The 12,471-nt window shown below is 36.4% G+C and overlaps 1 protein-coding gene across 1 annotated transcript in view; it reads right to left on the bottom strand.

Annotated features, from left to right (window-relative positions):
* LOC139962515 (uncharacterized) overlaps positions 1-12,471 on the bottom strand; it is a 61,001-nt gene that overhangs the window by 9,762 nt on the left and 38,768 nt on the right. The window contains exons 49-61 of the mRNA XM_071962541.1: positions 12,413-12,457; positions 11,545-12,018; positions 10,653-10,679; positions 8,112-8,425; positions 6,886-7,024; positions 6,146-6,265; positions 4,765-4,973; positions 3,978-4,079; positions 2,729-2,884; positions 1,736-1,880; positions 1,293-1,475; positions 829-1,031; positions 81-255 (exon numbers count right to left, since the gene is read on the bottom strand). Coding sequence (XP_071818642.1) covers positions 81-255; positions 829-1,031; positions 1,293-1,475; positions 1,736-1,880; positions 2,729-2,884; positions 3,978-4,079; positions 4,765-4,973; positions 6,146-6,265; positions 6,886-7,024; positions 8,112-8,425; positions 10,653-10,679; positions 11,545-12,018; positions 12,413-12,457 — 2,292 coding nt within the window. The remainder of the gene's footprint in view (positions 1-80; positions 256-828; positions 1,032-1,292; positions 1,476-1,735; positions 1,881-2,728; positions 2,885-3,977; positions 4,080-4,764; positions 4,974-6,145; positions 6,266-6,885; positions 7,025-8,111; positions 8,426-10,652; positions 10,680-11,544; positions 12,019-12,412; positions 12,458-12,471) is intronic.

Below are 12,471 nucleotides of genomic sequence, written 5' to 3'. Positions count from 1 at the left end.
TGCAGTTATGGGGAATGAACATACCAGTGCAGAAGTGGGTGAATTTACATTACAGTGCAGTAGTGGGTGAATTTACATACCAGTGCAGTCTTGTCCATTTCCAAAGTATCCTTCTTGGCAATGACAGCCATAGTATCCATTCTGTACACCACATGTCGCTTTCCTGTTGCAGCTGAGGGAAGTACAAGACGTTGCACCACCAGCTCGACTTGAACACTTCTCAGTACACCCTTCGGTGATGAAGTGAGCAAAAGGCTATAACCAAAAAAACAAAGGGGGGGGGGGTAAAAAACCTTGTCATCCTTAGGGTACATAAGCAACTGATGGATCTTAATATGGAGAGATTCTGATTATCGCGAATATGACTTCTAAACTATCAGCAAATTTGGTACACACTACAAGAGCTCCACATACATTCGCTGATTATTATCGCCCCATTACGAACCCCTACTGGTGCTGTCCTATACTCATTCACCCAGCATTACAAAGAAGTATTTCCCCTGGTATGAGGCTCCACACTGGCTAGGCTCTATGCACATTTACTGAGTACTCACCACGAAGTATAGCCCCTGGTATGAGCCTCCACACTGGCTAGGCCCTACCCACATTTACTGAGTACTCACCACGAATATAGCCCCTGGTATGAGCCTCCACACTGGCTAGGCTCTATACACATTTACTGAGTACTCACCAAGAAGTATGGCCCCTGGTATGAGCCTCCACACTGGCTAGGCTCTATACACATTTACTGAGTACTCACCAAGAAGTATGTCCCTGGTATGAGCCTCCACACTGGCTAGGCCCTACCCACATTTACTGAGTACTCACCAAGAAGTACCGTCCCTGGTACGAGCTTCCACACTGGCTAGGCTCTACGCACATTCCATTCTGTAAGACCAGACCATCAGCACAGCCGCAAGCTTCAACAAATCCTTTCACTGAACATCTCTTGGAAGCGTAAGGGTTACCACATGTATCAGTACAAGGAGATGAGCAGGCATTGTAGATGAGTCCAGGTGCACAGGCAATAGCTGTCAATGATGAGATCAGATACATGACTAAATAACTGAAGTGTCAAATGCTATCAAAAGGAGTAAGACATCCTTCAGATCCCGCCTTTAATGGTATTTAACCTGACACTGAAGTCACATTCAAAAACGTCAATAATGGTTCTCCAGTGTTTAAACGGTCTCTCTGTTACTTTTCTTTCTTTGCCGGCAGGAGTGTAAAGTGACCAGTGATGAATCACTGCTAGTTGAACTATGTATTACTAAATAGATGGATTTTCTCACCGCATTTAGGTACATCGTGCCTCCAGTTTTCTGCTGGGGCACCAATGAGGGCACAGCGGGCAGCAAAATCGTCCAGGAGGTCGCAGAAGTGGGTGGTGTCCGGGTAGTCAGCACAAACATCGGTCAGACAATTCTCATAGAACCATTGTGGGTTCATGACCCTCATACAGCCAGAGAATGGTCCTTGTGGAGAGGAAATAAAATTCAAACCAAATCATCAAACTTGTCAGAAAAAGTATTTGATTATTTCTCATCTTTGCAGAGGAAATGACATACGGTATCCCACAAATGCTCTAATAGACTGCTTGGCAATGCCTAACAGTAATTGACCATTATTGACGGTCTTACAGTAAGTTTGCTTGACTGCCTTTATTAAAGAAAATACTACATCTGATATTTCGATTCTTTAAAGTGAATTTGAAGAATTGATTATTCGTAGCTACCTCTGGTATCCATTAAGATTCTGCACAGTGTCTGAGACTGTTCTCTGCTTTCATCATTGTTACACTGGTCGATGCATTTAGGACACCATGTACAAGACTCTGTATCCACAGCCCAGCTTAGAGCGAAGCTCATTACAAGATCCGCCTTCAAATACAACATGAACATTACAATTAAGAACACAATATATTTCACTAGTCCTATTAATGCTTGTAAGCAAACAACTCATTTTATCATACAATTCCTAGTTGTCACATGAATGATATTCAATGATACATTCTGCTGGTCTCTCGGTTCAAAATTATGTCATTACAACAACGACAACAAAAAAGGGCAAATTGCTGTTCAATTCAAAATCATATATTTTATTGTTATTTGATTGCAAACATCAAATTTGTTATACAATTCCCTTTCATATCATTAAAAACACAATTCTGGTTGAATTGTGTACATTAACTCATGGACAGCTAATATATGAACCAGTGTTGCAAAACTCCATTCAACATCAACCATCTAAATGAAACAATATGGTTAATGATTCTGAAAGTGTTATCGTCCAAATCAGAACATATAAACATCCTCTAATCTATTAAAATATCCTCTTAGCACAGTGTTTTCTTCCAAATCAGAACATCTAATCATCCTCTTAGCTATTAAAGCATCCTCTTAGCACAGTGTCATTGTCCAAATCAAAACATCTACGCATCCTCTAATCTATTAAAACATCCTCTTAGCACAGTGTTATCTTCCAAATAAGGACATCTACGCATTCTCTAATCTATTAAAACATCCTCTTAGCACAGTGTTATCTTCCAAATCAGAACATCTAAGCATCCTCTAAGCTTTAAAAGCATCCTCTTAGCACAGTGTAATTGTCCAAATCAAAACATCTAAGAATCATCTAAGCTATTAAAGCATCCTCTTAGCTCAAGGAATCCAAATGATCTACCTGATTTCAAATATTACAGATAATGAGAAGACAGGTGATTACTGACCAGCACACCGTTTGGTTTCATATAGTCATCTTTAGCATCGTCGTTAAAGTTTCCACAGAGACCAGAAACGTGGTTCTTGAAAGACTGAGGTACTTCAACTGAGATTCGTTTACGTCTGTTCCACCTGACGGTAAGGCCAGCAAATGTTTCAACAACCTGTAGAAATATGATAGCATATGTGGAGATATGACATTACGTTTAGAAATATGATAGCATAAAGAGAAAGATGATAGCATAAAGAGAAATATGATAGCATATAGAGCAATATGATAACATATAGAGATATATATATAAATATATTTATATATGGAAACATAGAGTACATATATATATATATATACATAGTTTGTCACAATATGAGAGTGCACAAAGAAATATGATGGCATATATAGAAATATGATAGCAAATCGAGAGATATGTTGGCATATAGAGAAATATGATATAAATAAATATAGAAACATAAGAGTATACATAGAAACGTAGTTTGTAGCAATATGATAGTGCATACAAAAATATTATAGCATATATCAATCATGGCAGGTCACATAGAAATATGACAGCATATAAGAAATATGATATATATATATATTAATATATATAGAAATATATATGTAGATACATGGTATGTACATATGATAGTGTACACATATACATATGTACATAGAAATATAGAGTATATGTAGATGTATGTACATATGATAGTGTAAACAGACATAATATCGCATATATCAATAATGGCAGTACACATAGAAATACTAAAGCAGATGTAGACAGTTGATTGTACATAAGGTAGTCAAGAAATATAGTAAAAATATATCTCAAATAAAATCGTATATATAGAATTGTTAGTATATATAACAATAGCATAGTACAATATATAGAAATATGATAGTCTATATAGAAATATCATACATAGTATACGTAGGTATGTTATAATATATATCTATATCATAGTATATACAGTGATATGATACTGCATATGCAATGAAGATGATGACATCTCACTGAAGAGAAGATTCGAGACAGAGACTTAAACAGCTCCAAGAACCTTCGTGCTATGAAGAAAATTAGCAAGGTATATGCCATCAGATCACAAAGAGTTAATTTTGAAATTCCTTTGATTATAAAGATATGATTCTTAATCTTAAAGATGACCGACCTCCAAGAGGTTCCAACGAGAAATAATTTCATCGGCTTAAATGAAATGGTTACAAAGATTCATCCCATAAAACGTGGAGTGATTACTTACCAATCCGAAGCCACTCTCTGTAATTTCAAAGAAGTCATTCTTGAGAGGCAAGGAGATTCTTTCATCATCCACAAATATGGCTCCCTCTACCAAATCAATTCTCTGCAAGTAACAACAAATTGTAAAACAATAAAATGGCAGTCAGGAAACCATTAGCAGCGAACAATGAACTCAATTCCATTGAGGGAGAACATTTCCACGTTATTATTATTAAAGGACAACTAACAATGATATACATATTGTGTTAACAGGTTCCATTTTCACTGAAATGCTCCATTGCTGTCAAAGATGGGAACAATTGGGATTGATATTAATACAACACTAACTGATGATACTACCACTAATAACAGCTACAACAACATGGAGTTCAATATAACATGAGATACTTAACAACTGAACAGCAAGTTTTCTCTGTTAGCTAATACCAGACCTTCCCACCTAAACCCAATCTGTGACTGTCTTGTTGACACTATCATATTCCATGGCTCCCCCACCCACCCATTCTGCCACCTTGTTCGTTTAGTTCTTTCACAAAGATGTTTTAATAACACTTTCAAAGCACAAAGGCTCAGGAGTTTTTACACAAACATTGGCCGGTGGTTTTCATAAAAGTGCTACTGTAAATTTACTCATTCTTTGGAAATAAACTGCAACGCCATGCCAGGGCTTACATTATCATACTGACAACCTGAAGGAGAACATTCCAGACCCCCTCCTCACCAAGCAAGTGACTGACAGCCTGAGGGGGGGGGGAGTATTCATTTATTATTTATTCCCTAGTACTCACCATATCTGATATAGTAATGTGCACGTCCCTCCTCTCAGGAGCGATTGTCTCGTTATCCTTGGCTACGTTGACGATGGTGATGCTGTATTCAGGAATATCGGCATCAGAACTCTGAGAGAGTATGAACTCACACTCCCCAGCAAAATCGTAACTGTTGCCGTCAAATGTAATATAGTGAGGTCCAGAGGCCACTTCACAGGTAGCAAATTCTATTGAGAGAAGACAAAGTAAAATAAGTAAACATTTAAGGTAAACTCTAAACACAAATTTTGACCACAAATGGCAAAAATTTGCCCAAAACAGGAAAAAACTTGAATTTAATACAGTTTCACAAGGTAGGTGGATCATTTATGAATAGTTGACAAAACTACCAGGTTTGGCTCGGGATATGATTGGAATGTGATCAAACTCTAACAATTCCAAGCAATTTAAATACTGAACCATGAGATTGTAATTCATTTAGTTTCCCATCACACCAAAGAGTTTTGATATCACACTTTGAAGTGCATTGACATGACACATGACATCACATTCTGAATCAGCTACAACATCACACTGAAGAGTTTGACATCACACTCTAAAGAGCTCTGACAGGACATTCCATTATGAGGCATTACATCACATAATCAGCAACATCAAATGAAGAGTTGTGATATCACACGCTGAAGAGCTTTGACAGGACATGCCATTATGAGGCATCACATCACATAATCAGCAACATCAAACTGAAGAGTTTTGACATCCCACTCTGAAGAGCTCTGACAGGACATGCCATTATGAGGCATCACATCACATAATCAGCAACATCAAACTGATGAGTTGTGATATCACACGCTGAAGAGCTCTGACTGGACAAGGCATTATGAGGCATGACATCACATAATCAGCTAAAACATCACACTAAAGAGTTTTGACATCCCACTCTGAAGAGCTCTGACAGGACATGCCATTATGAGGCATCACATCACATAATCAGCAACATCAAACTGATGAGTTTTGATATCACACGCTGAAGGGCTCTGACTGGACAAGGCATTATGAGGCATGACATCACATAATCAGCTACAACATCACACTGAAGAGTTTGATATCACACTCTGAAGAGCTCTGACGGGTCACATTACATCACATATTCAGGCATCACATTACATAATGAGCTACAACATCACACTGAATAGTTTTGACATCATACACTGAAGAGTGCTGACATCACACATGACATCACATCAGGCATCACATTACAAAATGAGCTCCAGCTTCACACTGAAGAGTTTTGACATCACACACCATAGAGATCTGACAGGACACATGACATCACCTTATCAGGCATCACATTACATTATGAGCTACAACATCTTGCTGAAGAGCTCAGCTCTATTACCTTCTGTGCAATCTTTTCCTCCTCTGCCTGGTACACAGCTGCAAGCATATCCATCTGCATTATTAGCGATGTAACAGTTTCCATTATGCTGGCAAGGACTTGACTCACATGGATTCACACCTATTGTCAAAAAGATTATTGATTTATTCAGATAAATCACTTTGACTTACATCCATGAGTTATATATAACATAGATAAATAGATCTATGTATAGTTATAAAATAATTAAATGCAAGGAAGATGGGAAACACCTAAATATTTCAATCAATTGATATTGATCTTAAGAAAGTGAACCTTGGTAACAAATAATCGATCTCTAGGTGCGTAGATTTATTCACTGCAAGATAGACTACGAACCTTACGTCGTCTCACAATCTGCAACTAAACTATGAAAACAAAACGCACGAAACATTCATGCATCATTCGGGGTCTCTTGTTATATAAAAGCTGATGCCCGTTGCAGGCGACCAGAGAACGCTTACCATAGAACGGTGCTGAATCCTCTCATTAACTTATTTTGAGGGTTTTGCTGGCTGGAGTCAGTTCACAACTTGACAACAGACTGGCTTTCGCAAAATAATGTTAACAGAGATGATGTTTGTTGACCTATAGTGTTTTGCTTTTCAATTAATTTTTTGTTGTAACTTAAGTAAAAAGAATGGTCTTAATCAGGATCGTTTCTTGTCTTGTTTGAGTTGTTATTCGCATACGATATCTGAAGAATGTAAGCTTGTGCGAACCTCTACAGCCGAGCAGTTCAAAGCTAAGAGCGATGTCATTGTTCCATTGGACTGGCAACAGACGGATCTGTAAGGCCTTCAGCTCGTTGTCAAAGAAGACTGCCTTGGGCGAGGTGGCATCATCATTACCAAGGAATGCCTATAGGGTAAATAATAATAATAATTATATTGGATTTTCAAATAGCGCTCGACACCAGCAATAGGTCTCAAGGGGCATTACAGACGTTATATTACCCCTGGTCAACGATAACCTGTCACAGAGACAGTCCCTCCAGTCGGCTGCAGTAACATACAGTACTGTGCCCAATGACAAGTAACATCACAGGTACCCATTCAACCCCTGGGTGAAGAGAGGCAATTGAGATAAAGCATCTTGCCCAAGGACACAAGATAATGAACTAGAGGCAGGAACGGAACCAGCAATCCTTGGATCACGAGTCCGACGCCTTAGCCAATTGGCCACCAGGCTCCACAATGTATTTGATTTCTGTATTTGATTTTTGTTTTTACATGTTCACTAGCTTAGTAACAGTCATTTCTGTGTTCTAGTGCCCTTTATAAGTTCATTTTTCCAACCGTTCTGCTATATTGTATTTAACTTGTACAAAATTAAGAAAAAGTAATATGAAATTGAAAATTGAGATAGAAATAATAATAATAATAATAATAATGAAACAACAAATTATTATGAAATATGAATATATCAACACCTATTACCAACTGTATTGGATGACACAGAGAGCTCATCTGTAAAGCTATGTATTGGATATGTAAATAAATATGACTAAAAGGTATGTAATTGTTTGTGTTGCTATCCTGATAGTAATATCAGCTCAGATGGAAAGAATATTGTGAGATATATTAATCAAACATTACAACATATGCTAATTTAATTATCTATCTGGAGAATATGGATACTTATGTGCGTACAGGAATATGTCTAGGGAAGTTATCAATCTTGTTTCGTTGACCGGCTGAGAGGGCAGATTAAATTTAATTTAAGAAAGTCCCACAAACACCGAAATGAAATAGCTTTCTGTGTCTGAAGTATGTTAGTTTATATTCTGCCCTAATTATTACAGGCTAATGGATATGTATACAATCTCTTGGAATCTTACACTCAGACTACAGTTTCTGAACAAGTATCGGATCGGTATTAATAATCTAGAGGTGAGTTTTCAAAATCTGTTCGTTTTATTGACGATATCAATTTCAAACTGCCTCACCTGTCTGATGCCATCTTCGGTAAGGACATCCTCAAAAGTGATTCCGTCCTTTGAGTACTGAACTGTGAATCGTGAAACATAGCTCTGGGATTCGGCGTCTCCAGAGATGACCACACCTGTAATGATCTCTTCCGCTGGGCAGTCCACCTGTATCCACTGGTGTTCATTGTTAAGGACTGGCTTCCATGTTCTGGCATCCTCTGCGGTGTTGAGACGGGCCAATTCGGGGCCGTATCCCTCCCTGGATGGTGTAGATGAGAATGCTCCGTTGTGAATGGTGCCGTCAGAAAGGCCAAGAGCGGTGTAGCATGCAACTGTGAAGGAAATGTGTATATATATATATATATATATATATATGTATGTATATATATATATATATATATATATATATATATATATATATATATATATAACAAAAGTTCATTAATGTGAGTAGAATCAAATCTTACAACAAAATGCTGTCGAGATATCAAGCATGATCATTATTCCTCAAACCTGCTGAGATAAAATCAAACAGGAAAGCAGTGGGCAAGCAATCCTGACGAGCAAATTTTCACACAAATAGGTTTAGAGTCTATATGTATCTAGACAGTATAATACATCACATAGATAGTTTTAGAGTCTATACTTATCTAGTCATTATTATACATCACAAGAACAGGCTTGGAGTCTAGATGTATCTATCCATTATTCATCACTTAAATAGGTTTAGAGTGTATACTTATCTAGTCATTATTATACATCACATAAATAGGTTAAGAGTCTATACTTATCTAGTCATTATTAAACATCACAAGAACAGGCTTGGAGTCTATATGTATCTAGACATTATTCATCACTTAAATAGGTTTAGAGTCTATACTTATCTAGTCATTATTATACATCACATAAAAAGGTTAAGAGTCTATACTTATCTAGTCATTATTAAACATCACAAGAACAGGCTTGGAGTCTATATGTATCTAGACATTATACATCACATAAATAGGTTAAGAGTCTATACTTATCTAGTCAATATTATACATCACATAAATAGGCTTGGAGTCTATATGTATCTATCCATTATTCATCACTTAAATAGGTTAAGAGTCTATACTTATCTAGTCAATATTATACATCACATAAATAGGCTTGGAGTATATATGTATCTATTTATCCATTATTCATCACTTAAATAGGTTTAGAGTCTATACTTATTTAGTCATTATTATACATCACATAAATAGGTTAAGAGTCTTCACTTATCTAGTCACTATTAAACATCACAAGAACAGGCTTGGAGTATATATGTATCTATCTATCCATTATTCATCACTTAAATAGGTTTAGAGTCTATACTTATCTAGTCATTATTATACATCACATAAATAGGTTAAGAGTCTTCACTTATCTAGTCACTATTAAACATCACAAGAACAGGCTTGGAGTATATATGTATCTATTTATCCATTATTCATCACTTAAATAGGTTTAGAGTCTATACTTATTTAGTCATTATTATACATCACATAAATAGGTTAAGAGTCTTCACTTATCTAGTCACTATTAAACATCACAAGAACAGGCTTGGAGTATATATGTATCTATCTATCCATTATTCATCACTTAAATAGGTTTAGAGTCTATACTTATCTAGTCATTATTATACATCACATAAATAGGTTAAGAGTCTTCACTTATCTAGTCACTATTAAACATCACAAGAACAGGCTTGGAGTATATATGTATCTATCTATCCATTATTCATCACTTAAATAGGTTTAGAGTCTATACTTATTTAGTCATTATTATACATCACATAAATAGGTTAAGAGTCTTCACTTATCTAGTCACTATTAAACATCACAAGAACAGGCTTGGAGTATATATGTATCTATCTATCCATTATTCATCACTTAAATAGGTTTAGAGTCTATACTTATCTAGTCATTATTATACATCACATAAATAGGTTAAGAGTCTTCACTTATCTAGTCACTATTAAACATCACAAGAACAGGCTTGGAGTATATATGTATCTATTTATCCATTATTCATCACTTAAATAGGTTTAGAGTCTATACTTATTTAGTCATTATTATACATCACATAAATAGGTTAAGAGTCTTCACTTATCTAGTCACTATTAAACATCACAAGAACAGGCTTGGAGTATATATGTATCTATCCATTATTCATCACTTAAATAGGTTTAGAGTCTATACTTATCTAGTCATTATTATACATCACATAGATAGGCTTGGAGTCTATACTTATCTAGTCATTATTATACATCACATAAGTAGGTGTAGAGTCTTTATTTATCTAGACCTTATTAAACATCACAGAAATAGGTATGGGTGGATACGTATCTTGTCAGTAAAAAATAAAGGGTTAAACTCCCAAACAGTCAGAAAACATTGTTTCTCCCGCTCTCTCATGTCATTTCTGCTAGAATTTCAGATCTAATTCTGCTACAATCTTGTTTTTCATTATTCATGCAATCTTCTGCGGTATTTTGCTATAGATTATATAGTAAAATAAGATGAATGCGTTACTCACTGGAAGGCAGAGGTTGATTGCCGCTGGCTGTAAGTAAAACAGAAAGCATCAGACAAGGGTGTTATTTGGAATCATCAGAAAATTATAAGGATCTGATTTCAAATGGCCAAATAACTTAAAGCAACTTATTCTGGTGAGGTATCACAAGAGCAAATACTTTGCGGTGAGGAACCTTAAACTAATGTGTTTTGGCAAGGTACCCGAGAAGCGGTATTCAGATGAGGTAACATAAAGTTACAAAACTATCTTCCTCATGAGGTTCCTAAAAAACAAATATTTTGGTGAGGTACCTTAAGAGTGACTGCATTACTTCGAGGCACCCTAAGAGTGATTGTAATATTTTGAGGTATTCTAAGAATGACTGCATTATTTTGAGGCATTCTAAGAATGACTGCATTATTGTGAGGTATCCTAAGAGTGACTGCATTATTTTGAGGCATCCTAAGAGTGACTTCATTATTGTGAGGCATCCTAAGAGTGAATGCATCATTTTGAGGCATTCTAAGAGTGACTGCATTATTGTGAGGCATTCTAAGAATTACTGCATCATTTTGAGGCATTCTAAGAATGACTGCATTGCTTTGAGGCATCCTAAGAGTGACTGCATTATTTCGAGCCATTCTAAGAGTGACTGCATTACTTTGAAGCACCTGAACAGTGACTACATCATTTTGAGGCATTCTAAGAGTGACTGCATCATTTTGAGGCGTCCTAAGAGTGACTGCATTATTTTGAGGCATCCTAAGAGTGACTTAATTATTGTGAGACATTCTTAGAGTAGAATGAATTAGGGTGATGTAAAGCTGGATATGTAGCGACAAGGAAGGCACAAATACAAAAATATTGTAAGAGGGCATGGCATGTTAAGGTTTCAAGTTGAGAATGAACTTACGTTGGAGGACAGCATAGATTGAGTACGACCTCTTGCCGGCACTTCTATCCGCTTCCAAGCAGTCCCCTGGAATGAGGGTTTCGTAATCACCATCGATACGGTTGTGGAATATGATGAAGTCATCAGAGTCGTCGTTGAGGGAGCTGTAGCTGACACTACTCTTGTCAAAGAAAGTAAAACCCACCATGTCACCGGCCATGACTGGTATTCTCATGTCTTCTGTTACCTCGTACTTGATGGCGTCGTTAAGGGATTCCGGTTGGATGAAGTTGCATCCGATCAGCTTAAACGTATCTTCCTTCATCATTCTCCAAGCACAGACCCGGAATGGACTAAGGTTTGATGCTCTGTAGGTCCAACTGCTGATGGCCCCTGGGACTTGGAATACCTGACCAACATTTATAACAGTCACATGATCAGGATCCAGGAAAGGTCTCTCAATATCGACAAAGTGTCCAATCATGTCCTGTTGACCTGAGAATAAAATAGCCACAAACAAACGAAGAAACAGTGATATAAAAGACAATAACATAGAATAAAACAAAATCATATGAATGGACATAACATCAAACAAAGCCGAATAAACTAAAATAATATCATGCCGTGAACAGAAATGTAACATAAAATAGCACAAAGTCAAATTTAACAAACTTTCCTTAATTGATGAATCCTGATTCCCATGAATAATAACGTAATATATAGTTCAACGTTAACCACTATACCGAACAGAACTAGATATACGCCTCTAGTACTATTGTATTCCAATGACAGATTTTGTAAACTGTAGTATTTTCCAGATTAAAATGAAGTAAAATTATATGAAGTCTCTTTTGATAAACAATTTGTCGTTATTAAATCAAATTCTTACCTGTTAGAACTTGTCGTGCTGACATGTGATGTGCAAGAGAGGCAACTATAAAATAAAGA

Source organism: Apostichopus japonicus, chromosome 21, assembly GCF_037975245.1.
Source record: "Apostichopus japonicus isolate 1M-3 chromosome 21, ASM3797524v1, whole genome shotgun sequence".
Classification (NCBI taxonomy): domain Eukaryota; kingdom Metazoa; phylum Echinodermata; class Holothuroidea; order Aspidochirotida; family Stichopodidae; genus Apostichopus; species Apostichopus japonicus.
This window is presented reverse-complemented; position numbering and strand designations above follow the sequence as displayed.